Here is a 26,133-nt window from a genome sequence, read left to right as displayed (position 1 = left end):
CATTTTATTCAATTTTATTACTTAAATGTCCTGTCAAATATGACAGATATACCATTCTTCATATGGGCCTAAAATATATTACTTCTTTTACATAAAAATCCATTATGAAAAATAATAATTGTGCTGAAGTCATCTAAAAACGGTATCAATTTATAGAAAACACACAAAAAACAAAAGCGTATAGATAAAAAAATCAAACATTCAAAATATCTTTACACAATAATGAAGTCTTTGGAGTATCTGTTGCCATGAATATTGGTTACTTAAATAAGGACATAGACAGGCCAAGACTAATCTGTGATATGGAGAGACTTTTCTATAGGGCCTACTGGCTCTTTTTATAATGTCATCACTAAAATTGCAGAGATTGTCATATGAGAATGTCCTTTGGTTCCATCACATTTTTAACTTAACAAAGTAAGGCTTTTTCTTATTTAGCTGTAGAAATGTTGAAAATATTTAGGTCCTGTCCACAATCTTTTAAATTACATTTGTTAACTCTGTTTTAAGGCTGACCCCCCTTTTACTTGCTTATGTAGTTAGTATCCACATAACATTTTGTTAAATCATCTATCTGTCTGTGTTTTAATTTGGAGGCAGGTTTAGCATAATACACTACTACATCTGTTGTTATCACTTCAACAAAAATACACTATAGTTGCATCAAGAACAAAGTTGATTGTTACAAATGTATGTAGTAGTTAAAATGTAGCCAAAGACGATTTCTTCCCGATAATCCAAATACATGATCTCTTCCATATTGAATTACTTCATTTACTCTTTCTAACATTTCTAATGACCACAATTTCATCTGGTCACGTTACACATTAAAGATGACTCTTACATTTTACTACTTGTTAAAGACTTCTTAGCTATATTTCCTTTAGCTCTAACTTTAATACAAATAGCAATGTGGTACTTTGTTATACAACATTTGAACTGTTTGAAACAGGATTACAAATTAAATAACTTTATCAACAGCAAAAAACAAAAACAAAAAAAAAGACCAAAACTCTCATTTCAATCTCATTTGGCAAAGGTTACCAAAGTTAGGTCAGTCTTTGGCTTATCAAACTTTTCCTCTCAAGGTTATGCACGGTGTGCTTTGTAAACTGACATGTAAAAAATACTTTGCCCTACAGAGCAGTGATCTGTCAGAACTGGATTATGTTATAAAAACAGCCACAGTCGAGCACAGTCATGCCACCTGTACAAATGCAAGTACAAATGTAGTCACACACACACTTCATTAAAATTCATATTAACATCTCCCCCAGATCCCCTCTCTCATCTGCGTAGTTGTGGTCCCAGCATGACTTTGTTGATAAAGTTGACAATGGCCACAGCTGGCTGCTCGGGGTCCATCTCTGCAAACAGGTGACACACGTTCTCTGTAGCGCTGCCTGTCCTCCTCGCAACAAAGCCAAACATCCTGCAGCAAAAAGGAGACGTAAGAGGTAAAAGAAAACGGGAGAGCTATTAATAATTGACACTGAAAGAAACCCAGTTTTGTCTCATGAAGTCAAAGTGACAAATTGTATTGTGATTAACTGCCATGCAAAGTAGCACATTGTACCAGTCGGTAATATCACTCGCCAAGAAAGACACACAGTGAAGCAAGCACTTACTTGCTTGACGTGCTATCAGAATTAGTCCACCTGAAGCACGAGCACACAAATAGAGACACAGAGACAAAACGTAGGGAAACATGAATAACAAAGACATGAAGACAATGACTAGCAATCTACATTCACCTCTTAGAGTAAAAAAAGCAGACAAATCATAAATATCTTATATTTATAAAATATAAGTCAATACAGGAAGTATTTGTACAGCAGCAGCAGGCACACAGATGTTACTGCCTGTACTAAAGATAATCAGCGGTAACACGTACAAGCACAAATAGTTTTTTTATTCAATTATACTGTGAATGTCTGTTTTATCAATATTTCTCAGTGACCCACCTCTGGTCTTGGGGGTTGAGACTGCTGAAAGTCACACTGTTGATTGGGTAGTGTCTCCTGAAAAATAACCTTTGTACACACAAACAATATGATGACTCATTTGTCTTTGGCGTTGGTTTTAAGTATCCTATCTGGAAAGTTTTCTATGAAACATTGTACATACTGTGTCAGACCACTTTTACTTACGTAAAATGACCAGTTACATCGACCGAATTGAAAATGTTAATAATGTTGTCAAGAGGTAAGATGTACCTTCTTTTGCTGTCGGTTAGAGTGATGCCCTGAGCAGACACTTTGAAGTGGACCACTGTTGCCACTGGACGTGGACTCAGGGCCAAAGTACACTTGGTTGCCTTTGAGATTGCCTCAGGGCCCGTCAACGACTCGGTTTCCACAGAGTTCAGGTACAGCACGTTGCAAGCTTGTTCATGAGAGAGATGAGAAAATATAGATTAACATAAACATACAGTGTGTGTACTTTCAGCTCGGTACTATGAACATATGAGGCTTGAGCATTCTCTGCCGGTCGAAGGTAAGAACCGCAACTTTTGCACTGCATGTGATAGGTCCCGTATGGAGGTTCATGTAACAACGGAATCACCAAAAACAAAAACAAGCCCATGTACTACCTGCTCCTTGTTTGAGGAGGTTAGCTGCTGTGCTGGTGTTTGTTGCACTCTGCATCTCCTGAAGCTCCCCAACCAGATCTGAAACATCATAGTCTTCATCAGTTACATAACAACACTCTTACTTATTGAGGGTCCGGTCTGTAGCTGTTGTAATAACCTGTTATTCTTTGAGTGTTTCATTGTTGTCTCATAATAAATAGGTATTATTCAATTTTTTATATATATATATTTTTGGAATAAAATTCATGGCGTCTAAGTGTAATGGCACTGATTTGACCTTTTTCTGGGATGCGAAGGGCACATGGCAGAGAGATGGGAGTGATTGAATGCTGGTACACCAGGGCAGATAAACTTCCTGAGATGAAGACAGAAAGAGAAAATACGCAACACAGATTATGATAATGACAGTATAGAAGGCATTAAAAGGAAGATAACTGGGGACTTGAAAGGAGGCAAATAAAAGACACTTTCTTTAGGTTCACAGGTTAAAACGATCAGTTTCAGTGTCTCGTACGTAACAAAATTTGTTAAACATATTGCGGCAGTTGTGTCTCCCACGTAACTGACCGAAGTAGGACTCGTTCTGACAGCCCTTGATCTTCACTCCCCGTGGCCCTGTCTCGACGAGGAAGTGTCTAACCAGCTGTTCCAGAGGGTCCCCTGGGAGGGAGGAGAGGAGGGTGAGAAGGGAGGGAGTGAGGATGAAAAGTAAGTCTGTCTTGCTGAGAGCATATTCTATAAGGATGCATGAACAAACATACAAAAAAATGTAAGATTCTGATTACAATAGACTATCAAAACCATAATGTAACAGCGTTGGTTGGTCACGACAGTGCCTAATTTGTGTTTTTCATTTCATGAACAGAAAGCCTATCAATATTGCATGAAAAAATATGGTCTATCATCAACAAACACACAGGAATGCATAATAAAACATAAAAAAATCACTTATTATTTATTTTCGTACCTGTGCCATACATTTGATAGTACTAAAACTGTGCTTACACATTACATAATTGTTTTTCTTTTTCATTATGACAGAATACATGCAACTTAAGATAAAGGAAATCACACATTGGTTGGATCAGAAACTACTTAATAAGCACTTAAACTACTTGGATTGGATGTTTTCTGTGGTCTTATTTGTTGGCAAGTATCTTCCTCGCAAACCCAAAGGTAGTTCTCAAACCGTGGGTAGAGATACTCAGATTAGGGGGCGGTATATTCTAATGAGCCTGCATGTGACAAAGGAAGGGGAGCCAAATCTGAATGGTTAGGTTGAATCCCATGTTTTCTGATCTAGGCATTCTAGGCTTTCTATACATAGTTTGTTGAATGGGAATTGATGTGACTTGACTGGTGCCCAGAAAAACACCTACCATAAGCCTTTTTCACAGCAGGCATTAGGAACAGCATAGGTGTTGCTATTTACATTAACGATGGCTCTGTTTTGTATTCAAGAGTCAAGTGTGAGGCTTGGCAGTGTGACAGTGAGCCAACATGCACAATACCAGGACCCTGGATCATGGATACCTTTACTGCCAGTGACGTTGGCATTAGCAGGAGGAGTGGCCACCTTGAGGGCCAGGCCGTAGGCCCCCTGGAATGAGTTACTGTCTCTGATGAGGAAAGTTCCTGGTTGCTTGTCCTTCAAAACAGCTATGGCTACGGTAGAAAAGACACATTAGAGTATGGGTGTAAAATAAGAGACGCAGCAATGACAATATATCATCATCCTTTGTTTGAACGCTCACCTTGGTCTCTGGAGATGCCTGGCTTGTACCAGAACTTGGAGCTGTCCTGGACAAACTTAGCATTGACCCTGATGTCTGCCTCCTCCCTACAGCTGTGTTGTGAAGATCCCCATCTCTGTTCTCCCACAGAAGTGGAGAAGGTAACGTGGTGCATAGGGGAAGGAGCTGAGGAGGCCCTGAGTAGAGAGTTGTGTCCGTTTAAGGATCCTGGTGTGGACGAAAGCCGTTTCTTCTCGGGAAGCGGTGGCTGGATGGCGGGGATGGTGACTGCAGTGTACCCAGTGTACGGTATGTGAGGGACGTTTAGTAATGGGTAGTAATAAGACGCTAAGGGGAAGGTTGGTGTATGATATCCTTCGGGCACAGGTGATGGCGGTTTGGTGTCGGCTGAGCTGTCTCTTTCCGGACTCAGTCTTTGTCCCGCTATGTCTGTAGCTGATGTAGAGCGCTGAGGAGAAGACTGAAGGTCTGGGGAGCCAATAGGAGAATTTGGGGAAGTGGTGGAAGGGCTAGAACTAAGACTGACAGAAGGGTTCATGGATACACCTCTGCTGCTGTCAGATGTGGTATCACTAGGAAGGGCAGAGCCATTCAGTTGCACTTGGACTGGAGTGATGATGACAGTGGCATAGCTTGAAGTCTGTAATTGGTTAGATCCCTCTGCACTTCCTGTGATCTTGGCTGCTCCGAGCGTACCATCGGAGCTCGAACTCTGCTCGCTTGATGGTTGTGTGGAGTTTATGGATATGTTGGAACTTTGGGTTTGTGCTTCTCTTGGTACTGGTGTGATGGCTTTGCTGCTATTTGAGCTGGACTCCAGATGTGTAGAGGTTTCTTGGCTTTGAGAAGGACTATCAGCAGTTAGACTAAGGAAAAGGCAAAGTATGGAAAAAAATTGATAATTATCTACAAATATGTATAAATTAGGGCTGCACGATATGAGGAAAATGCGGTATGCAATAATGCTGTTTAATATTGCGATAATGATATTACTTGCGATAAAGAAACAGATATTAAAGTGTACTAATTTCTGCATTTCTGCTGCTTTCAGTATTGTGCTACCTTCCAACCTTCTTTTATTTAACAAATTGAACATTGAATTGAATATACAGTAAAAGGCAGCACTAAAAAAGAATGACAGTTACATTTTAAAGTGCACTTTTCTACTGATATTCTCTTTCAACTAACACAAAAAAATCTGTCTTTTGCAGCCAAAGAATAAATGCAATTTTATTTTCAGCTTTAGTATGTAGAGTTGTCAAAAAATTTAAGTTTCACCCACCTGTCTTCTGTGTGTGTGGGGCTGCTGCTTCCAATGATTGTGTAGTCAGGATCAGAGTCCAGCCCAGGGGTACTTGACTGTCCATTAGAGTCTGATTTACCCTCTGAACCCTGGGATTTGTCATCCTCCAAATCAGCCTTGGCCTCTTCCATATCGAGAAGTGAGATAAAACAAGATGAGATAAAGGTATTACAAGGAAATGAGAAAAGAAGTAACAAACATGTTATTTCAATGTTATAACAGCAACAATCCCTACTGTATCCATCCATCTATCCAGTCACCTTTGTGATGCTGAGCGTGCTGCTGGTCTCGAGATCCAGAGGGAGTCTCGGGCAGCCTGCCTCTCCCAGGAGAGGGGCTACTAGCAGGCAGAGGCGAGGCTGATCCAGAGTGGTACCCTGAGGCGTAACCCCGGCTCTCATGGCTCTCGGCTGGGGACGATTGATAAGGAGAGCAGGGACAGGAGTGACGGGGCTGTGGAGGGGTGTGGTAACCACTGCTGGCTCCATCCCGCACATCCATTAGAGACTGGGGGCTGGGGTAGCCCTGATGAGGTCCAATAGCATATCTAGGCTCCAAGTTTGGACTCTGATCCAAAGGGTGGACAACACGAAATGCCGGCATGGCGGATTTGCACTGCCAGAACTCTGCCTCTCTCGCCACCTCCCATGGATTTTCACTTTCCCATAGTGGAGGCGCCTCTCTTGTTCGTTGTACCCCTGCTCTTTGGGACCAGTGTGGATTTTCTGATTGGTCGGGGTGCAATGGGTGGAATGCTCTAACTGAGGCTGATTGGTGCTCTCGCCTGCTGGAGCAGTCCCGACAGTGGCAACCAGAGGACGGTGTTGGAGAGCTGAAGAACATTTCCCTGTAAGGGCTCGAGGGCAGTGATTGATGGGAGAGATGAGAGGCTGGATTGTGGCTGGAATAATGGAGGAGGTGACACTCTTCCCCAGTGCAGAGTCTGTTTAAGGCTGGGAGGGTGTGGCTGTGTGGGTGGTTGTGTTCAGCGGTGGAATAAGGGTAGCAAGGCCTGAGGAGACAGGGTAGGGGCGGGGCTGGACGTTCCCATGGTAACTCAGGTAAAGGATGGGCGCTATGTCGATGGCAGAGTTCCATATGAGTTGAATGAGGAGGCGGGGACACGGATTTGCATGGTAAGGCCGGCAGAGTTTGGCTTTTTGGATTCTTTTTAATGCTGTTGCAACGGCCAAGACAATGGCCGTCAGAGATGCAGGGCTCTCGTTCCCTCTCCCATCCGCCATCGCCACACTTTGCGCCTGCTCGACCGCAACACGAGTGCTCTTGCCTCAAACCCCCAGGACTTTGCGTATCTCCGTCATCCAAAATCGCTGTCTCTCTATCCTTCTCTTTCCCTCTTCTTTTCTCCTTTGCTCCATCTTCCCCGTCTCCTCGCATCACTGGACAGTCAGTGTTTTCTTTTTCTGGGCGGTTTATGGACGGAGAGGCGTCTTCCAGGTGATCGGACGGGACTGAGGAGCGGCTAGAGTCAGATGTGTAGGTGAGAGACTGGGGCTGGCTGGGAGTTTGAGGCTTGACTGTTGGGCTGCTAGTGAGGCATCCGTTGGGCGACGCTGCTGAGGCAGTCGAGCCCGGCCCACGGCGCTTCCTCACCTGGGCGTAGAGGCTGCCGTCCAGAGGGCCCCTCGTATGACAGATATCTGGTAGAAACAAGAAGAGAGTTTGATGAGATGTTTGACCCTAGCGTAAAGCTTACTCATTACACCTGTGTGTGCACGTTTCTTACTTTCAATGCTGTCTTGGTGGTGCAGGTTAAAGTTCTCATAAGAATCCCATCTGACCACAGGGTCTGAGGTGTTGTAGTCCACTTTGATGGAGGCATCATTCTTGCGGTATTCACGACCTTGGAAAGCAGACATTTTTGATATGAAGCATATGAAAATGTAAAATGACAGAAATGCAGCGACAGACAGACAGACGATAATATTCACCTTTCATTTTTTCTGGCCCATTGGAGAAGATAAACTCGACTGTAGCATCTGGAGGGAACCTGTCATCTACAGGAAGACGAGCATAAAGGCAGTGACTAAAATATCCAGGCCGTAACTACAGAGACTTATAAAAACATTCACAAGAAAGTGCGATCTGTGAAGTGGAAACACCAAAGTTAATAAATAAAGATACTTGCTTTCACTCCTCATCATGGAAACAGAATAACACTTCAGATAAATCTATCTGAAACGAGTTCTCGTTTTACATTCAGGCATGCGGCAGTATGGAGCACTAAGAGCAACTGTCATGCGACTGCTGCTTACTGAGCCATGGACATGCATTTCTGTTTCATCTCAACAGACATTGTCATTTGATATTTGTCTCAAAATACACACAAACACCACAATGGACTGAAAATGAGTGGATCTTAAATTATACTACCATGTAAATAGTCAAGGAAGCAATAGAAATATACTGTACAAAAGAGGAGTTCCCTTTGTTTATTCATATGTTTACAAAATATTCAAATTATGTGTAGAAAAGTAAGTTATATATGCAATATATTATAAAAATATTAAATTTCTAAGTGACCTCAAACTTTTGACTGGTACATATATATATATATATATATATATATATATATATATATATATATATATATATCATCCTCCCAGCAGTGATAGTTTTCCTTATGCAAATGTCGCATAAATACCCATCACTCAACTCTCTTCTGCAATGCTTTCATGACTGTCCAAAACCTGAACATTGCCCCTACTTTCTATTCCATGTATTTCCTTAGAAACTGTTGAACCTCTGTTTTTTTATACCCGTGCAGGCCAAGTCCAGTTCAGTCTTGCCAAACCATAGCTGGGCTCCGTGGACAGTGCAGGTGTGGAACTGGACTCTGAACACCACCTCCCTCTCTGCTGCTCGACACCGCCGGTGGTAGCACTTCACCTGCAGAGGAGGATGCAGGTAAGAGAGCGATGTACTAATATAAAGGGTCATTTCACATAGACTGTTTCAAAAAGTTAATATATATATATTAAGTGTGACAAAATAGTGAATCAAATTTTACTTTGCTTTGTTGTAGTGTTATTTTTAGGCAGATCATATGTCTTTGGTGCCTGTTGCTGCTGTGGCAACTGATTACTCTCCGAGACAAGAACAGTACTTGTCTTTTTAGGTCGCTAAGGGCTCCGAATGTTTTATACCCTCTCAAAGAGACATGCAATACGGTGGCCGGTTAGCTCAGTTGGTAGAGCAGGTGCACATATATAGAGGAGGTTTATTCCTCGATGCAGAAGTCGAGTCCGACCTGTGATTGTTTTCCTGCGTGTCTACCCCTCTCTCTCTCCCCTTTCATGTCTGAGCTGTCCTATCATTAAAGGTGGAAATGCCCATAAAAAAAATCTTTAAAAAAGAAGAAGAAAAAAAAGAGACAACGTAAGAAAATAATTAAGCATGCATGTTCATAGTCTAAAGAGGATTTGTAGCTTAAGAGATAATAATCAGGCACTTTTTAAAAGCAACGTTACAAAAGTTCATCAGTTATTGCAGTGATGTACTATATGAGTGGATATGGATAGGATTTAAATCAAAGTAAGGTTTTCAAATTAACATGATAACCTCTGGCTCACCATAATATCCCCCTTTAATAATAGCGCTGGCTCCATAGTCACACACAGCTTCCTTGCCCTTGAGCTCTGGGGATCACTGGACACACACACACACACACACACACACACACAGACACGCACACACACACACACACACACACACACACACACACACACACACACACACACACACACACACACACACACACACACACACACACACACACACACATATAACCACACACACACACACAGACACACACACACACCAGCTTAGAACACACATTAAAGCAGTCAAAACATGTCTCAGTTGGGTAAAACAGTGGTAAACAACATGAACTTCAACATAAGCACAGAACAGCCTACACCTAAACATAGACAGCAGCCTGTATAGACAACATCTGTCAGTTGGACAGGGGATGGAAAGGAGTCTGTCTGCAGGTGGTGAGCTGACGACGCAGTAACTTGACAACTGGCCATGTACTTACTAGAGGCCTGAAGTGTACACAAGCTGTAGAGATTGGTAGATTTTTAGGAATGGATAGAAACCTGCAGATACAGAAAAAAGGAGGAGAAGAAAAACTGTAAAAAGGGGGGGAGTTTGCAGACAATGGCTTTATTGTGTTTCCCCTTTTTTTTCACTATTCAAAGCTAATAATTACCGTAACTGCACTGCAAGCTATTATACAACCTTAATTTGTGTGAAACTTACCTCCTCCCGCCTGGAAGTTTGGTAGTGATGGAATGAGGATCTGGTGGAGGAACAGAGGACTGCTGTTCATTTTGATGGTACCTGACAGCAACCCACCAAAGTAGTAAATGTACCTGAAGAAGCGAGGTGAGGAAATATGAGAGCAGGGAACGACTGAGGCGATGACAGCAGCAGCACAAGAAGTGATATAGTATGTTGCAGAGGAAGAAATACAAAGATATATGAGCGTGTCCCACCTGTTCTGAGAGGGCTGTAGGGAAGAGGAGACTTTGTCTTCACAGAACTTTCTCATAGCTAGAGTGGTGAGAGCCTGGTCCGCTCTGTGGACACAACCAGAGGTGTGTTAACAAAGGCTTTAGTACAGCCAACAAAAATAATCGTTAGTTGCAGCCCTACAGTAATGACATTGACCTAACTATCACTGAAGGTGAGCAAACAGGTTTTGAATAAAGTTTTTTAAGTAGTTGTACAGTTCATTTGATTTCAGCAAATAACAAATGTATCGCTCTGGTTATGCACTTTGGCAATTTAAGAGCTAGGTATCTGATTTTTCTGGATTTAAATGCAGCTTTGATGGCAGATGTAAATTCAAAACAGATAATTGATTATCTGCACATGCTGTTAATAACGAGTGCCTTGTGAGATTAATAATGATGCAGATTACCCAGCTGATATCTTGCTGTAGTGCATGTAGGCTGCCACAATGACCCCCGTCTTCCCTTTGTGTCCCTGTCAGAACACAGATCAAAGTGACCATTAAATAGCTTGCTAGCATTTTTCACAGCAAAGCATAAGCAGATGTGGATTCAGGTTACGCTGACCTTGCAGTGGAGGACCACCACATTGTGGGGGTCAGAGGTCAGCCAGGTCTCCATGGCTTTACAAACAGCACAAATCCTGTCCAAAGGGGGGGCGTGAACATCAGGCCAGCCGTAGTCCTGCACCTGAACCGCAGAGGAGGAAAGGTGTTTGAAATTCTGGTTTTCGAATGAGTCAAACCTGTCCAAGTGTGATCTGTCATCTTTTAAGATGTAAATACTTGTACCTTTGGGTTAAGTCTGGTGATGTCATGTCTCTTCTCTGATAAATTCAGTAACTAGAAAAGGCAGAGACACATAAGAAAGTAATCACAAATCTATTTTTACATATCAACCACAAACTGAGCAAGAAATATAGCAAAGATACAATGAAAGGAAACAGTAGAGGAAAAGGAGAGGCAGTTATAACAGTCCCTATCAATGCCAAATAAGGACTTTTCTAGATAGTTACACAAATATGCAAATTAAACCTGTTTAATTTATTTTAATAAAACTAACTTTTAATAGCAGCCATGCCCTCATTATTCAGTCCTTTTAGGAGACCAATTACAACATTAGTTGCCTTATGAAAGTGTAGGAGAATGACTTGTTGTTCAGACAAGAAGTGGTTTCATAATGTTTTCAGTTTTACGACTAACCAAGAACTTGTCTTGGTGTTTGGATTTCAGCATGGAGGCCACTTCCTGTAGGTTTCTGCGGTACCGCTGCTCCTCCAGGTCCAGCGGGAAGAAGACAGAGATGATCCTCTCCGTGATGTAGGTGAGGTCAAAGTCATAGTGACGCTCCATCACATGCTCCATCACTTGTTCCACACTTTTACTCCTGTACATTATGAGAGTTCATTGTTTTAATGCAGCCAAAACAGCCATTAGGCGATTAAGATTAAGCTCCTTAATGTTTTTTTTACTGTGCATTTTATTTCTGTGTATCCATTTCACATATCAAATATCATTTTCTTTTGTTTGATGTGTGATTCAGGCTTCTTGGTACCTCAGTATAGAGCCTCTCTTCTTCTGTGGTGTAGATTTTGTGGAGCCGTGCTAAGAAAGAATCAGAAAAGAGTAACGCTACTGCAATGATTCATTGCATTTCTTAATATAAAACTGAAAAAAATGTTAACATTCACTTACCAGGTCTGATGTTGAGGTACAGGTGGGAGTCACCTGAAAGGAAATTAGCACATCATATTGTTGGTTTTAGCAGCAGTCACATAGCCATATGCACATACACACGCACGCACACGCACACACACACACACACACACACACACACATGCGCACGCACGCACACACGCACGCACGCACGCACGCACGCACGCATTGGGAATAAAATAACACATGCCAAGTCATGTGTTTGATTTAACACTCTTGGTCCTGCTCCAGCAGCGCAGATGAAGGAATGAAAGGATGGAGGGATAAGGAGGTAGAATGGTAAGATTCATTGTCACTTTCTTTCTGTCATCTGCTGCAGCTCGTTTAAAGAAGAGGCTGTCAGCACAGATCTGTCTGTTCCACATGATGGGTTAGTGATGCAAGATGTCTGACACACACACACACACACACACACACACACACACACACACACACACACACACACACACACACACACACACACACACACACACACACACACACACACACACACACACAGAGACTGGTGCACACCAACCATTAGAGACATACAGATAAAGACAAAAAAGCTCCTGCACACATGTCTACAGAAATGTAAAGAACTTGAGGACATTGTATTGACTTCTTTGAATTTTTTTTTCGCACACTGTATACCTGATTAGTGTTTATTGTGCTGACCAGGCAGTTGTAAAAAAGAAGAGCTCAGTTTAAAGAGAGATACGCAATAAATATGATTAATTGTGGTGTTGTTTTTGCCTGGTAAAGAAGAAGGAGAGGAGTGAGAGGGATAATATTTACTGGAGGAAGTCTCTACATGTGGCGTGCAGTCCTTGTAATCTGGTGGTGAGCCAAAAGTAAATTGCCAAAACCAAAAAACACAGAGAGAGAGGGAGGGAGGAAGCTGAGGTCATTTATTGTTTATTATGAGGATAACAGTTGACCCTGAAGTGACAAGCTAGTAGAAACGGGTATGTCAGTGCATGTGTTAGGGTCTGTGTCATATAGCATATTTTTTCTGAGCGCTAGTGTCTTCTTTCAATTGTTCCAAATTGGAAGAGAGCGTATGAAGCGCTGCACACAGCGTCTGTTTTCAGAGCGCGCCATATTTTTTTGCAGCCGCTCCAATCGCTTCTAGTTGAAAAGCTATAAACTTTTCAGAAAAGCGCTGGTGTCGACAAAGACAGAAAAGCCCATTTGTGGAAGCAGATCGGCCTGACACCGAATGTTACTGGTGAGTGTTGTGCTTTTACCACCATACACGTTGTAAGCTTGTTGTTAGCTATGTAGTCAACCCCCTGTAATTAATGTAGCATTAAGTTAGCTACCTAGTAGTCTATATCCACGACTTCCAGGATTGCTACGTTGCCACTGGAAATTCCGCCGGATTTCACTCTTTTCAGCCGGTTGTCCGTTACCTTCTGCTACGGTCTACGGTTGATTTATGAGGACTATGGTTAACTGCTCCTCAGATCTCTGCGGGGTTAATCCAGACAGCTAGCTAGACTATCTGTCCAATCTGAGTTTTCTGTTGCACGACTAAAACAAATTTTGAACGTACACGTTCCACCAAAACAAGTTCCTTCCCGAGGCTATTTTGCAGAGGCGCTTAGCGCCGCCCATGGCGATTGTGATTGGTTTAAAGAAATGCCAATAAACCAGAGCATGTTTTTCTCCCATTCTGGAATGCTGTGTGGACTAGCCAGACCCTCCTTCGCAACGCTGTGGAGGAAGGTCTGGCAAAGCGAGACAAGCTACCTAAGCTAACGTTAATGTCGTCACAGAAACAAAAACCAACGGGCAGCGTTTTGAAGCGCTGGAATGAAGCGCTCCCCCAGCGCCGTGCCAGCGCTTTTCTGCCAGAGAAAACGGCTATATGGACACACAGACCTTTACTTTACTCTCATGAGATGAAGTCATTTACAATGCAAATCACATCAAGTGATTAAAAACAACAAGACATGCATTAATAACATGACCTAATGAATGGAAAATGACGGAAATGAGCTGATAAATGGAATCTTTATAGCAGCACAATGACGGGCTCCAACTGTAAACCTTGACAGGTGACACCCTTTTAACCTTTGACCTTTGAACTATTCCTTGAGATTGATTGACAGCTGAGTTGCCCTCTGTGGCTGAGTACTGACAGGTGTCAGGCAACAGGTTAACAAGTCAAATGCCTGCTATTACAATGATCTACAACTTCAGAAAAACAACAGCGACCGTGCGGAAATACACTCACTACAAGTTTTATGTTGACAGAAAAAGCAGAGTTTCGATCAATACTGTCGGCCATTTTTAATGCTACATTTTTAATTACAATTTTTTTTTTCAATTGATGTCACAACTTCCAGGTATTTGTTGGGTTTAAGGACTAATTTGTAAACCATCCCTGCTCTAACTTTGCCAAAACAAAGGCACCTAATACTCACGAGTGATTGTCAAGCCAGTTTTGATCTAAGCTCCAGATACATTTATTTATGAGGGTATTTCATTTCAGTCCCTGACAGTCGAGGTTGTATTTGTTTTTGTCTTTGTTCTTGTAGGCACATCATGTCATCACGTCAACAACAACAGCATTACATTGTCGAAATAACATAAACTGAGGCAACCATTGATACATTCATTTTACTATTGTAAGGACTTATGCATCAGTATCCTTATAGCAAAAAATGGCAGCTCATTTGATTTGACAAGTCAGGAGGAGTCTGGGCCAACCCAGTAGTACTGTACTGTATTTTTATTAACCCAAGACCAATGTCTGTGTGGAAGGTTAAAAATAGATTTTTTGCTAATTGGCTTTAGTGTTTGAGCATTTCCAGAATAGAGCAAAAGCACCCTGGATTTGTTTTTTTTAATAGTTCAAAAAGATTTGTCATGAAGATGGGGTTTTCTATTACATGGCATGGCAGCACAAATGATAGCTTTCTTATTTCATGGCACACACACAAGGAATCTGTGTGGAGATGGCAAACGCCATTACAGAGGACACAGAGAAAGTCTGACAGAGAGTTTAGGAGAGTGTGATGGGGAAAGGGAAGCATAAACAGACATGTGATCCAGGGAGGAATGAGTAAAAGGAGGACTGAAAGGGCATGCTGTAATTGGTTACTTCATGGCAGAGAATATGCAACTGCTGAACTGACAAGATAATATCATTACATAATTATCGTCATGCAGGTCTCACACAGACTGACAGCCGATATACTAAATACTCTGTATTTGTTTTTAGTTCATATTTTTTCAAATGTATTGGTCTTTAGGCAATCAGTTCTTTTCACATTCCACCCCAACACAAGCATAATCTGTACTTTCCAGTGTGTTAATGTACAACAACAGATCACAAACATGTTATTAAACCTACAGTAGGAAATTAAAGAACACAGAGATTCAGCCATAGGGGATAACTCCTCTCTTAATAGGTTTAATAATGGTAGTAAAGTGGATAAAGTGGTCAGCTTCAGGAAGGAACAGTAGGAGACAGACACAACATGCACATGTGTACCTATGTGTAAACACAAACACACACACACACACACACACACACACACACACACACACACACACACACACACACACACACACACACACACACACACACACACACACACACACACACACAGGTCAACAGGAAGCAATTTGCAACAGGATGTCAGTGCTGGTCAACATAGGTTCATTCGCACATGCACATGCACAAAGACATACACACACATGCAAAATGTATACACATGTTTTTTGGTGGCTCTGCCAGCCTCAGGATCTTCATTAATGCATGTGGGCTGTATGCTGGATCCAATGGGAGCATAGCCATCTGGTTCATTTTGTTTGTCCTGTTCACCAGCTAGCATTTATTAAGGTGCTAATGACAGAACTCAATCCCATCCTCAGGGACTGACTGACTGTAGTGGACTGGATAACTATTAAGTGGTTCAGATTGCCTTGTTCTTTAAATAACACTTTGTACTCATTTATTAAAGCACAAATGGCAAACATTGTCTATTTTCAGCTTCTCAAATATGAGATTGTGCTGCGTTATCTTTTGATTATTCGCCAGGGGTGGGATGGATATGAAGCTATTGCCAGCAGCCAGCTGTCTAGCTTTGCACAAAGACTGGAAACGAGGAAGCAACTGGTGTTACTTTGTTGAAGTTTAAATAATCCTCCTTCCAGAACCTCTAAAACTCACTTATTAACATGTTATAGCTTTTAAAGGTGTTGGTAGGTGGCTTTTGTTACCTTCAGACAGAGCCAGGCTAGCAGTTTCACCCTGTTTCTTCATGTTAAGCTAAGCTAACTAGCTTCTGGCTCCAGCTTAATATTGAACCGACAGATTTGAGAGTGGTATTGATTCTCTCATCTAACGCTGAAAACAAAAGCACATACATATATTCCACACGAAAAAATATTGTTAGTTGGGCTCTGGTAAATTATGATGGGCATTTTTCATTATTATCTGACATTTACAGCTCATCTACAAATTTGATCGATTAGTCATATCAGAATTATTCTACATTGAGGATTCAGAGTGTAAGTGGATCTGTAAGTGTGTTCACAGAGTGTCAGTGGATCTTGATTAAGAGTTTCCTGGCAGCTCCACAACAGAGTGACTGTGGCACAAATCTTAAAAGTTGTCACTGCCACATCTGAAATCATCACTCCTTTTCCACTGAGAGAAAATCTAACACAGAGATCTGCCGGAGTAGCTGAGTCAGTTACGGAGAAGCGGGACATAATGTGTTCAGAGTGTTTGAGACACGGGCGTCGCTATGCCGTCCAGGAGGAGCGAGTTTCATTCTGACAGTCGACTCAGAGCTGACGTCACACTCTGGAGAGGGAGAAGTGAGTAAGCCATCCCGTTTGAAAGTGGAAAAGCAAAAATAACCATGGCTTATTCCAAGTTCCATCATCTCACAAAAAGACACTGAAGTCCACTGAGAGCTAAATAAAACTCTGAGGGTTTTTATTTTTTTTGCACAGACTGTTAACATTTTACTGAGGGTACCAGAGGGCACATTTAGGAGTGGCTGGGATTTAGGAGGCTTCACATGAAAGTATGGCATCCCCTCTCTTTCTTCTGATTATTACACTGCCTTTCTTGTTTTCTCTCATCTTTGATCCCTCATTTCTGCATTTCCTAACCCCTGCAGTCTGTGTCACTCCACTTCCCCCCCGCCTCTCTACTTTTAGTGCCTGGGGACAGGATACAATCATCCCTGCCGTGAGATACAAGTATGTGCTCCCCCTGAATAAACATCAGATGACCAAGGACACCTCGATAAGCATCACGCATAGCAGGGGCATGTCGCTATGTAACTGGCCCCGGAGAAGGAGGGAACAAGAGGAAGCACGAATGAGGGCTCAAAGCAATAAAAAAAAAAAACTGTCCGGGGAGTGGAGATATAGATGGAGCTTAGAGGGAGAAAAAAAGGCACCAGGAAGACAGAAAGGAAGAAAGAGGAGAGGCAAACAGAAAGCGAGAGCAAGCGCTGGATGGGAGAGAGAGGTCAACAGCTGAACATGCTGACCACTGACACACATCAGAGAGATTTCACAGAGCTATTTTGATAGAGCTCCTTATTTTAGACCATATGTCCCTCAGAACACTTAAAGGCTCATTTTGTCTATTTGTCCATCAGTTGTCTCGCAAATCCACTTGCCTTTCTGGCAGCAGCAGTGACATTTCCATCAGATCTGCCAATGGATCTGTACTACAACTCTATCTGACTGCATCATGGCAACATACATGTATTTGGTCCTTTCTGCTTTGCCTAACAACATTTAACATCCAGTAATTGAAAAAAAACACATTTATCACAACCTACTGTCTATATCCATCCAACACATGGCTATCAAAAGAACTATATTATAAAGGCTCAAAGAAGCTCAGATTGTTTAAAATGCCATCCCAAAAAATAGGAACTGTATAATTCCTGGAATATTGAACAGGTCTTGCTGTGCACCTATCACTTGGCTTGGGCTCTCAGGAAATGAAAGCAATGTGTAAATATAAACACTGTGCATGCATCCGTGTGTGTGTGTGTGTGTGTGTGTGTATGCGTGCACTGTCCCTGTAACACTTAATTTATGACGAGTAAAGCAGTAAAATGAAATTAACCATGATAATTATTTGTCCACAGTGCATAGTGCTTTCACCACCTGAGTTCTCCATCTCTATTGACTTAAAGCAGTTTCTACCTTCCCACTGATGTGCCATGGCACGTAGAGCTATCACAAGACGGCATGTCCACCCGTTCTCCCGTGGTGATACACGAACACAACAGAAGAGGTTGAAAAACATGACACTTGTTACCATGTTGCTCAAGACACCTGATAGGAGAGCCGCCACAAAAATTCACAACATCTGGATAAAAGCTAGACCAATACATGGGCCGATATGAGCATAGTGCAGATACATAGGTATCGGCATAAATTGCAGCCGATAATTAACAAGAAATGCCAGTTTGAGTTATTTTAGAAACTGTTCCAGCTCCACTAGCACTAATTAGGACTAGAGGAAACTCTACAACACTTGCTTCTTACACAAGCACACATTCCATAAAGCATCATAGTTGCTATATCAATTCATAAATCAGCATGAAACATTATCAGAACAGCTGGTGTGTATGAGCAGACACTGCAACCATCTGTATGTCACTACACAACATTAGGATTCATCAGATGATGTTAGGACAGCTGACTGTGTCTGGGATACAGCCATTTGTCTCTGTCAGGTGCCCTTTGGGTGTAGATAAGTGTCTATACACAATAAACTACATAGACATGTATACACAGTGTTGAAGTAGATAGATACAGTAGATAGAAACGGTGGGAAATTGCATTCTTATCAGAATCAGAATCAGACATCAGAATAAGCAGCAGCATACACAAAGTAGATAGTATAAATGTTGATAAAATTAAAAGCAGGAAAAGTTGTGCATACAAATAGATGCACGCTGGTGTATGCAGACAAGTCCTGCAAATGCCCACACAAGCAAACAGATGTATGCCCAGAAACACATCTAATCTATCTCCTAAACAGTCTGGCACAGCTTTAACAGTTTTACAACATTTTACACTTAAAGGCATGTGTAGTAGCATATAGAAAAGTGTCTAGGTAGTTTCCATAATTTCTAGACCTGCACATATATGGACAACTATCTCATTAAAAAGTAAATCTTTCACTCTCTAGTATTAAAAATTAATATCTGTGTATTTTTTGTAGGTCACAGCAGGAGTTCTCTGCTGCTTTTCTGCACTTTCCTTAATCACAGTAAATGAAATCCTCTTTCTGGGCAAAGCAAGAGCTCTCAGGCTACAGCTTTAATGGAATAATATGCACAATCACATGCCGCATTATCAGAGCAAACGCTGTGAAGAGGCTTCAAGGTTGGTAGATTGCAACTGAATAGAAAAGAAAAATACACAAAGTACATAAAAAGTCAAAACTGATGTGCTGAATACATCTGAATAAACTAAACCCAAAGCTTTACTCAGTAAAAACAGAGCATGTTTTACCTCTCAACAAGCAGCTTCAGTCTTTCCCTCTGCCTCTGTGCAGTCCTGTCTGTAGAGTGGGAAATACTAGCTCCCTCTCTCTCTCTCTCTCTCTCTCTCTCTCTCTCTCTCACCAACTCCCTTTGCCTCCCTCCCTCTCTCTCTCACAATAACACACACACACACACACACACTAACACTGTGTCAGCAGCACATCCAACATAGCTTTCCCCTCTCGCTCTGCCTGTGTCATCCGCACAGAGACAGTAAAGCACGTTGACTGTGCGAGTGCCTTCCCCTTCGAGTGCACTTACACACACATCAATACACCACATGCAGACACTGGGCAGCCCTCCACAGTACTTCTGTCCAGTGACCTCTCCAGTGGCCTGAGGCTGACAGAGAGATGACAAGTGGCAGAATTAGATGGACTGCACAACCCTCTGGATGCAAAAAAAACAAACAAAACTAGTGGTGACTGTTATGGAGATGGTACTAAGCTGGCATAACACACTGATAAAAGCATTTAAGACTTGAAAAGAAGACAAAGAATTCCAAGTAGAAGGTGGGAGAAGCTTTAACTGTGACTATAAAACATCAGGAAAGAAAGGTAACGTAGATGAAAGGTACAAAAAAAGATGATGACAGTAAGACGCAAGAGATGAAAGAGGTAAAAAAAAATGCAATATGTTGACATATGAGCAGCACATAGAAACATACAGTGAGTGCATAGCGTGACATGAAGCAGACAGCAATTTGCAGCCTTGACCCAATGTTCCCCTTTATTTATGAATACCCCCAAATGGGACTGATTACATACACAAAGTCTGCCTCCCCAGCTGCCTCTCACTTATTTGTGTCCCCCCCACAACACCAATGATCACTCACTGGCAGGCATCTACGGCACTCTTGTTATTTTCTATATTTACCCGCTTAGACTTCTCCTATCCAGATTGATCATCGTCCCGTGTGACGATGTCCACTCTCGGCGCCTGCTTCTCCTGCAGCCACCAAGAGTTGTTTTTGGCTATCGCCGTGGTGACCAGAGGGACGAGTATGACAAAAATAACAATCCTTATTTAATACATGCTGCCAAGGCACAACAGCTGGTAGTGCCCAGTTGTACACCATTGCAGTGTTTGGAGGAGGAGGGGGCAGGAAGGCAAAGTCCGCCCCATGTCATAAATCACAGGATTTAAACTGAGCAGAAGAGCTGAGAAATAAAGCATGGGTCCAAGTGCTAATGTGCTGGGGTTTTTTTCTCTCTGTGTTTGTGTTGTTGGGCAGTGAGGCACAACAGCACAGTTAAAGCAAGGTGATGAGCTCACAGCGGTGTGTGACACTGAGCTGCTGTGAGCGGGGTCACAGGGGAGCAGAGGAGAGCTACTGCCAATGGTTTGACATAATCTGTCGCCGAAAAGAGCGCTTCTCTCTTTCACAGAGCAAACATGTCCTCTCATAATAAAAGAATCCACTCAAAAATAACAAAGGCTTTTGTCAGGCTGCTCTCTCAAAACACAGTCTTTTGCATGACAGATCTATTAAAAATGTGTCCCTACCTCCTCTATGATGGATTTTACCTTGTGTGATTGTTTAATGGTGACAGGATCTATTTTTCTTTGATTCTAAAGGGACTGACAACAACACCTCACATTTACCACTGATATAAGGCATGAAAAAGTTCCGCAATTGAGCTCCATTGTAGCGGCACATTGTTTTCAGGTCAATTTTTTTCTCTTTGGTATCTTTAACTCTATCATATACTTTTTTTTAGGCAATAAGCTAAAGCTTACATTATTTTGTAAACATTGAGATGTACAGTGGCTGCAATATGAAAAATATGATTTATTTCACAAACCTCGTATTATATATGAATAGTATGGAGTGTCAAGCCATCATGCCCTGACAATATTGCTGCTAATACAGAGAAGTGAGATAAACAGAAAGAACAGGGGGAAAGAGACATATATCTTGTCCTCACTAGTAGTAGAGAGTTTTTTTCAGGGCTGCCAGGGAAACTGTGGGGAAATTCAATGAACTAAAATGCCTCTATAACTCAAAACAGTGATTGAAAGCAGTTCAGTCCTCCACTTGACTTTATTTAATACAGTAAACAGCACAGCTAATCCATTACAGCCTAGTCTACATCCTTGACGTTCCACTTCCGGGATTGCTCTGTTGCCGCCGGAAAATCTGCCAGATTTCACTCATTTAGGCCTGATATCCGTTGCCTTGGGCTTCCTTTGTGTTGGCATTTTAAACTCCAGGCAATTTATCAGGACTATGGTTAAAGTGATGGTTCGGAGTAATTTCACCCTAGGGTCCTTTGCACCATGACCTCGAGCCAAACACCCCCCCAGAAGCTTTTTTCACCTGGGTCTAACATTGGGAGAGTTAGCGTAGAGTAGTGTTAGCCGCTGAATAGCTTAGCGCAGAGGCTAATGGATCCGAAGTGTCTCTTAACATTACCCCACTAATAATGCCCGAAATGATACCAAAGGTCTACACTAGTACATATAGGTTATGTAGCCTACTCATAAAACGATGGATTGGAAAGTTTGTAAGTACACCAGAAGTTTATGTAAATAACACTTGCCTGCTGGCTTCTGCTCTCTGCTGTTGTTGTTGCTGCTGTAAGACGAGTGCTTAGGGACATCTACAAATTACAACACCGAAAAGAGATGCAACAAAAATATTTTTTAATTTAACTTATTTTTTAAAGTAAGTGCTGTAGTATAACTAGCAGGAGACAAGTAATAATTGAGGTAAGTTTGGAGACATTACCTTATTTAATCATTAAATTAATAAATATTTTTGTTGCATCTCTTTTCGGTGTTGTAATTTGTAGATGTCCCTAAGCACTCTTACTGCCCGGTAGTAACAGCAGCAGCAGCAGAGAGCAGAAGCCAGCAGGCAAGTGTTATTTACATAAACTTCTGGTGTACTTACAAATTTTACAATCCATCGTTTTATGAGTGCATAACCTATTTGTACTACTGTAGACGTTTGGTATCATTTCGGGCATTATTAGTGGGGTAATGTTAAGAGACACTTCGGATCCATTAGCCTCTGCGCTAAGCTATTCAGCTGATAACGCTACGCTACGCTAACGCTCCCAATGTTCGACCCAGGTGAAAAAAGCTTCTGGGGGGGTGTTTGGCTCAAGGTCATGGTGCAAAGGACCCTAGGGTGAAATTACTCCGAACCATCACTTTAACCTTTTCTCAGATCTCTGCAAGGTAAATCAGCTAGACTATCTGTCCAATCTGAGTTTTCTGTTGCACGACTAAAACAACTTTTACACATACACGTTCCACCAAAACAAGTTCCTTCCGAGCCTATTTTGCAGCGGCACTGCGCCTTTTCTCAGGTGCTTAGAACCGCCCAAGACGATTGTGATTGGTTTAAAGAAATGCCAATAAACCAGAGCACGTTTTCCTTCCATCCCCGAATGCTATGTGGAGTAGCCAGACTCTCATCCACATCATACAGCCTGACAGATAGGTACACAGACAGTTTCCCTCTGCAAGCTGCCATCTCCCTAAACTGTGCTGCCTCTTGTGCTTTCTCCCCCACTGACCCCCACCAAACAGCTCACCAGGGCTGTAGTACTAGTAGACTCAAGGCGCTTTTCTGTTGTCTCGGACTTGTCTTGGACTCGTTGGTATTTGACTCGGACTTGGCCACTGGACTTGCCAAATATTCTAGTTGGTCTCGAGCGAGTCCAGCACTATATGATTTTGTTCTAAAGTAACTTCCTCCTTCAAAACAAAACCATTGATGAAGAGCGCTCGTTCAGAAAACAGGTATTAGTTTAATTCAAAATCCATCTAGAACTGGCATCGAGATTGGTTGCCTGGTATACACCTGGCTGCATCATACACCTCAATCATCAGGTATCAGTCGTTTTCATTTTGGCCACAGACACAATGTCAGCGGGCACTTTGTACTATGAATTCTTCAGGACAAGTCATAAGTTCAAGAATGGGAACTTTTCCATTTTATATTTTAAGTAAATAATATGGCCTAATCTGATCCTATAGTGTGTTACTCTGCACTTGCTTTTTGATCATTACAATTAATAAAGCAAATTATCATCTTAAAGTAGAAGATTTACTGTCTCTCACATCACATAAATTATAAACAGGTAAGTAAGTGGTCTTAAAGAGGATTCTTTTTTTTCTGTCTCGGTATTGACTGTCTCTCATTTGGACTCGGTCTTGACTTGGACTCAAACTGTTTTGGACTTGTGCTTGACTTGGACTTGAACCTCTTTGGACTTGGTCTTGACTCGGTTTTCACTAGTCCTGGTCTTGGACTAGACAAAGGTGGACTTGACTACGTACAGCCCTGCAGCTCACGACTGCCCCCTTCGGATCAGCCTAAGAGCACTTCTCACAGACAATGCTAATAAGTATCAGAATGTTTTGTAAATGACTGTTCTTTAATAAGCACAAATGCTTCATAAAAAGCTATATTAGAGAGCAACTGACTTCCCGGGTGTTCGAGGACTCTCCGGATCTCCTGTTATGCCACATTAACACATGACTGAATTGCTCATAGCAACCTGGCTGGTTGCAGTTCGGTGGGTGGGCTTCTTTAACCAGACATCTAGGTCAGTGCACACGGCTTACTCCACTTAAGAATCACAACATATTAACATCTGAACCTCTGACTCAGGAGCACAATTTGCTCAGGACAGGAGGAAGGTAGAGTGGTGGATTCAGTGAGGAAACGTACGGCTTACCTTGGCTTCACATGTCTTGTGAACTGCAACCTTGCACTCTGCACACAGAAAAGAGAGTACATGTTTTATTGACAGAGAGACAGAGGGCACTCAGAGTGAGCTCATCTATGTCAGGTCTAGGTGTGCATCCATGCTGGTCAGTTGTGTATCTGCCTGACCTGACTGAGACGTGGACTCACCCTTGCAGAAAGCCCCAGGGTTGTCGATGTTCTGCTTGCACACATCACACACCCGTTTCCTCTTGAAGCTCTTCTCCGTAAAGGCGTGGCTCCCTGCTTTGGCGAGCTGCAGGCACACACAAAATATGTAATTAATCAAGAGGTGAAAACAATAAATGCTACTGAAACCATATGAATGCGTATGCGGTTGTGACATGTTCAGCTTAAGCAGTTTCCCCATGCATCTCAAGGCATGCGTCTCAGCATTAACTGTCACTGTCCCCTGTCTGGCTGCTGTCAGTACAGATGTGCGCTGCTTCCGTGACACACCAGCATGAGCACTGATGCCCTACCTGCTGTACATTTAGCGTCCTCTAAAAACTCCTGTCATATCATGCTGTGTTTAAGGGACCATGTTGTCTCGTCTTTTAACTTGTCCTCATTCTGTCTCAGTCTGTGGGGCAGCTAAGATGATGAAAAACAAGCAGGTTTCTGATCTGCCATGCTCATCTCATGTGCTGTGTGATCACATATAAGCTAAATGTAATTGAATAGATGGACATGATGTTCATTGTTTTAGTGGTGTCCTTTGTGATGCTGTTAGCTTTCTTCAGGTCCCCAGTTGTGTTTGTCCAGACTGAAATATCTCAACAACTTTTACATGGTTTAACGTTACCATTAAATTTGGTACAGACATTCATGTTCCCCAGAGGATCAATTGTAAAAACGTTGGTGACCCCCTGACTTTTCCTGTAAACGTCAGGTCAACATTTTAATTTGTCCAATACTTTTAGGTTTATGACCAAACAATTGCAATCCTTAGCCATATTTTGTGTTTAATGCTAATTGTTAAATGCTAAATGTTAGCATGCTAACACTCTAAACTAAGACGGTGAACATAGTAAGCATTATACTTGATAAACATCAACATGTTAGCATTGTCATTGTGAATGCTAACATGTTGCTATGCTAAAGTTAGCCTATGCGTAGCTAAGAACAGTCTACAACTAGCATAGAATCTTGTTAAAATTGTGTTGTTCTGCGCTGTTATATTTTTCATACACCTTCCCATATTAGCCAATCAAAAGGCCTTTTGCTTCTCCTCAAGCCATTAAAATAAATGTAAAAATATTGTTTAAATAAACACTGGGTTAAAATATGCCTAGACTACATGGCAATAATACAGATAAACAATTTACCTTGAAGACAAATCTTTTGCCACATACCTACAGAGAGACTGAGCATTCAAGCAAACCTAAACCAGGTTTGTAACCAAAACTATTAGACAAATACTGTGACTTTTATTTTCCTTTGTGATGACAGGCTTACCCTCTTGTCAACACAGCAAGGTGGTAGCACACTGGACTAGCCAGCTGTGTAAACACGAGACATGAGCTTCTGTGGGCAAAGCAAAGAAAGAGACAAACCGTAGACAGACCCACTGTTTGCTGTCTTTCTCAAAATGTTGAACTCATATCTCTGATACTATTATTAATATTATTGCCGGAAAGGTTTACAGTAATATACTATAAAAATACTTTATATACTATAAGAGTAAGAATACCCTAAGTTAACTGAATGCTACTCAATAACATTTAAATTAAAATGATAAAGAAAAGAAGACTGTATAAAACACACACACACACACACACACACACACACACACACACACACACACACACACACACACAGTGTCCTAAAAGCAAATAAATGTAGTGTCCTGATTCATAATGCATGAGTCTTTCTTTTTATAAACCAATACATTTTCCAATACTACAATAGGAAAGTGTTTATATAAAACTATGGTAATGCTCTCCCAAAGCAATGCTTTCTGACAGCATGCGAAGCACAT

At 41.8% G+C, this 26,133-nt stretch overlaps 1 protein-coding gene across 7 annotated transcripts; it reads right to left on the bottom strand.

The window, feature by feature from the left end:
• Nucleotides 1-24,414, bottom strand: LOC120557853 (tensin-2-like). Of its 7 annotated transcripts, none has more exons than XM_039798498.1 (26): nucleotides 24,303-24,414; nucleotides 24,124-24,161; nucleotides 11,883-11,915; nucleotides 11,743-11,792; nucleotides 11,391-11,574; nucleotides 10,980-11,030; nucleotides 10,756-10,878; nucleotides 10,599-10,663; nucleotides 10,171-10,254; nucleotides 9,935-10,047; nucleotides 9,711-9,771; nucleotides 9,244-9,319; nucleotides 8,431-8,560; nucleotides 7,603-7,668; nucleotides 7,398-7,514; nucleotides 5,911-7,311; nucleotides 5,630-5,777; nucleotides 4,348-5,213; nucleotides 4,127-4,258; nucleotides 3,161-3,253; nucleotides 2,871-2,948; nucleotides 2,594-2,671; nucleotides 2,217-2,385; nucleotides 1,965-2,033; nucleotides 1,629-1,658; nucleotides 1-1,432 (listed from the first exon to the last, which is right to left on the bottom strand). In XM_039798498.1, exons 5-26 carry the CDS (start codon nucleotides 11,550-11,552, stop codon nucleotides 1,288-1,290), a joined length of 4,257 nt encoding a protein of 1,418 aa, XP_039654432.1. In that variant the 5' UTR covers nucleotides 11,553-11,574; nucleotides 11,743-11,792; nucleotides 11,883-11,915; nucleotides 24,124-24,161; nucleotides 24,303-24,414; the 3' UTR covers nucleotides 1-1,287. The 7 variants fall into 7 exon arrangements, with proteins under 7 accessions (XP_039654432.1, XP_039654433.1, XP_039654431.1 ...); XM_039798499.1 differs by having other exon boundaries at nucleotides 5,630-5,774; XM_039798497.1 differs by lacking the exons at nucleotides 24,124-24,161; nucleotides 24,303-24,414 and adding an exon at nucleotides 20,306-20,420.
• Nucleotides 24,415-26,133: the final 1,719 nt, after the last annotated feature.

This window comes from Perca fluviatilis, chromosome 4 (genome assembly GCF_010015445.1).
Source record: "Perca fluviatilis chromosome 4, GENO_Pfluv_1.0, whole genome shotgun sequence".
Taxonomy (NCBI): domain Eukaryota; kingdom Metazoa; phylum Chordata; class Actinopteri; order Perciformes; family Percidae; genus Perca; species Perca fluviatilis.
This window is presented reverse-complemented; position numbering and strand designations above follow the sequence as displayed.